General features: G+C 31.0%; 1 protein-coding gene across 1 annotated transcript; it reads left to right on the top strand.

Moving 5' to 3' along the window:
* Positions 1-1,836: 1,836 nt before the first annotated feature.
* LOC109705866 lies at positions 1,837-4,062 on the top strand (the record flags this gene model as incomplete). Its single annotated transcript, XM_020226649.1, has 2 exons — positions 1,837-2,866; positions 2,955-4,062. Coding segments are annotated over exons 1-2 (2,138 nt in total), but the record flags the coding sequence as incomplete, so codon positions are not given.
* Positions 4,063-4,181: the final 119 nt, after the last annotated feature.

Raw genomic sequence — 4,181 nt, 5'->3', positions numbered from 1 at the left:
AATCGGTTAATATTACTCGAAGGAATTGCAACATGTTGTGTAAATATAAATAAGTAAAATATGCGAATACATTCTATATCATATATTTATTAGCAATACTTCAATAGTAATGTATTGTATTTAAAATTCAGCCTCTTAATGTAATGCATTATATTTGTTAAAAAAAAAAACATCACTATTAAAACCTATAAATTTTTATAAAGATGCAGTAATACAACTTAAGTAATTCTACATTTAACTTACTCAGTGTACTACAACATTTTGCTTCTTATTGGTTTTTCAAAAAATTGTACTCCGGAATTCATTTAAAAATAAAAATTAGTAAAAAAAAAAACTGTATAAAATATGAAAATCCAAATTTTTAAATAATTTATTGTGTAACATAAAATTATTTTTAGTGATACATTTAGAGTTGGTTTGTAATAATTTAAATGATAATGCTACACAATCATAATCGATTTTTTAAATTCAATTAATTACATTTATTCGTCAATAAAAGGTAAAAATATTACTATAAATAAATACAATTTATATAAATATACAATAGTGTATATTAATAATAATAATAATATTTATACATCCTACTTTTGACCCAACTCTGTGTACTTATTAGAGTACTTCGAAAGAATTTGTTTGTCTATTTGTTGAAAATTTGTTCCCTCTAAATTTTCAGTACTATTATAGTGTAGAAAAAAATATGGTGAAAAAATAAGTGAAACAGTTAATATTACTATAATATAAAAGAGGAGAAATAATAAATAATAATTTTAAATACCTCTAATCATAACAAAATGTGATACTCAAAACTATTACCAATCTTATGTATACAAAAAAAAAACTATTCAAATTCCATTTTTTTCCCTCTGAAATATTTAACTCACTTTTGGATTATTTTGCATAATATATTACAATAATTTTGCTAAAAAGCATTATTTATTTTGACAGGTGGTTCCATTTAAAGTATCTGTTGCTACCTAAGCAGCTCTCAGTTTCGTCACTTTTTCTACATTGACAAGAACTATCAATAATATGTAAGTATATTGTTTGTCTGTATTATTTTTCTCTCCTTTTGCTACAAGTTGTTCGAACAAATATTGTATTTCTGGTTAGTTTCTAAAGCGATGATACTGTATTAAATGTAAAAAAATTGTTTGTTATTTATTTACACATATTCTCTGAGAATTTGTTTACTTATGATAAGATATAAATTTTTTCTCATTGGTATTGGGTTATCCAGTTATTTCAAGTTAGATGGAGTATATGCTGCAGTGTAAACAAAATAGAAAATTTCGGAAGGATATTCTTGATCGTCGAAGAAAAATATGTACACAGAATAATTTGAGATCATCTTCGGATCTACTAGCAGACAAATCAAAGACAAAAAAAAGAAAACGAACAAATAAAATTAGCAGACAACAGGATGACACAGTGGATTCGCGTGACGTTTCTTTGCCTGGAACTGCGCAAGTATCATCTACTGTTCCGCGTGATATAAGGCAGCTCTATCTTGGATCACCGGAATATGCATGTCAATATTGTGGTGCTCTATGTTGGTACGAAGAAAGAATTTACAAAGCACGAAATGAAACAGTGCCTAGATTTTCCTTATGTTGTCAGGAAGGTAAAGTTGCATTGCAGCTACTGCAGCCGCCTCCTCATTTGCTGAGTACTTTGCTAGAATATAATAGGTCTGCAAAATCTACAAATTTTCGCCAGAATATTCGAGTGTACAATTCTTTATTTGCATTTACATCAATAGGTGCAAAAATTGATTATGAAATTAATCAAAAACGAGGTCCGTATGTTTTCAAAATTTTCGGACAAAACTATCACAGAATGGGTTCACTCCTTCCAATTGATGGTCAACAACCAAAATTTGCTCAGTTATACATTTATGATACTGAAAATGAAATTGACAACAGATTGAAGGCTATTAATGCTGTTGATGAACTGCAAAATATTGATAGAAATATTGTTCATTCTCTTATAGAAATGTTTGATTCAGAAAATGAGATTGTGAAAGCATTTAGAATGGCAAGAGATCGTTTCAGAAAAAGTGATTGTCTCCCTATTCGCTTGAGATTAATTGGTAGCCGTATGGAAAATACATCCCAGTATAATCCTCCATCATGTTCAGAAATTGCTGGGTTAATAGTTGGTGATATAGGTTCTGCTGATCGTCATCGAGATATTGTGGTTGAGCATAAAACACAAGGTTTGAAACGTATTAGTGATTTACATCCTTCGTTTATGGCCATGCAATATCCTATTTTATTTCCATATGATGAAGATGGGTTCAGAATAGATATAAAATATTATGGAACGGCAGGCAAAAAAGTGGGTACTAGAAAGTGCGCCACTATGCGTGAATTTTATGCCTATAGAATTCAAAACAGAATAGCTGAAGGTAGGACTCTAATTAGCGGAGGTAAATTATTTCAACAATACTTAGTTGATGCTTTCTCATGTGTTGAGGAAGAGCGACTTGATTATATTAGAAGAAATCAATCAGATTTACGAGCTGAAGTTTATAAAGGTATAAAGGATGCAATTGTTGCAGGTGATGTTGATGGTAATGCTATTGGTAAAAAGATTATTTTACCATCTAGCTTCACTGCAGGTCCACGTTATATGATGCAAAACTATCAAGATGCTATTGCCATTTGTAGACATTGTGGACATCCTGATCTATTCATCACATTTACTTGCAATACGCAGTGGTTGGAAATTGAAAATGCTTTACGATTTATTTCTGGACAAAAAGCCAAAGATCGACCGGATATTGTTAGTAGAGTTTTCAAAATGAAAGTTGAGGCATTAATGGCAGATATTAAAAGCGGAGTCTATTTTGGCAAAGTTGTAGCTGGTATGTTTATTTCTAACATCTTTATGGTAATGTAGGTTATTTTTACTATTTACTTTATGCTAATTTATATACGCTTCTTTTTTGGTAGATTTATATACTATTGAATTCCAGAAAAGAGGACTTCCTCATGTGCATATCTTAGTATGGCTAGATGCAAGTCACAAGTCACCAAGCAGTACAGAGATAGATTCTATTATTTCTGCTGAAATACCGGATAAAACTATTGATCATGTTGGATACGAAGCTGTTTCAAAATTTATGGTTCATGGCCCATGTGGCTTGGCAAACTCAAAAGCACCGTGTATGGCTAAAGGACGATGTTCGAAATATTTTCCGAAAGAATTCAAAACTGAAACAATGATGGATGAAAATGGATTTGCTATTTACAGAAGAAGAAATAATGGTAGAAAAGTTACAAAAAATAACATTGATCTTGACAATAGATTTGTTGTACCACACAACCTTAGACTGTTGATCAAGTATCAAGCCCATATGAATATTGAGTGGTGTAGTAAGACGAGACTTATTAAATATTTATTTAAATACATCAATAAAGGTCCAGATAGAACCAGAGCTGTGATTGAAGATAATTACTCACCTGGTGGTACGGATTCAGTTGATCAGTATAAACAAGTTGATGAAATTAAGCAATACTTAGACTGCAGATATTTATCAGCATATGAATCTGTTTGGAGACTATTTCAGTTTGATATACACAGTAGAGAGCCTACAGTTGAGCGCTTAACTGTTCATATGCCACTGATGAATAATATAATATACCACGAGAGTCAAAGCTTATCTGATGTTGTAAATAGATTTAATATTGAAAAAACAATGTTTACTGAATGGATAATGACCAATTCCATGTATGATGATGCACGTGAATTAACATATGCAGAATTTCCAACTAAATGGGTTTGGCATCAAGATGATAAAATTTGGACAAGACGCAAAAGAGGAAATCGTATAGGAAGAATTGTTTATATTCATCCAAACTCTGGTGAACTGTATTTTCTAAGAATGCTCTTAAATAAAGTTAAAGGAGCAAGAAATTATACCGAGATTAAAACTGTGGATGGTGTTGTACATGGAACATTTCGTGCTGCATGTGATGCTATTGGTTTGCTTGGTGATGACTTAGAATGGCGGAATGCATTAGAAGAAGCAAATTATTGGTCATCTGCTTCTAACCTGAGGCAACTTTTTGTGACTTTAATTATATTTTGCGAAGTCGGTGATCCGAAAAAATTGTGGGATGATTGTTGGGAAATGATGTCTGATGATATACTATATAGATTAAAGGAAGTTTTAGGAG

This window comes from Ananas comosus, unplaced genomic scaffold (assembly GCF_001540865.1).
Source record: "Ananas comosus cultivar F153 unplaced genomic scaffold, ASM154086v1, whole genome shotgun sequence".
Lineage (NCBI taxonomy): Eukaryota > Viridiplantae > Streptophyta > Magnoliopsida > Poales > Bromeliaceae > Ananas > Ananas comosus.
This window is presented reverse-complemented; position numbering and strand designations above follow the sequence as displayed.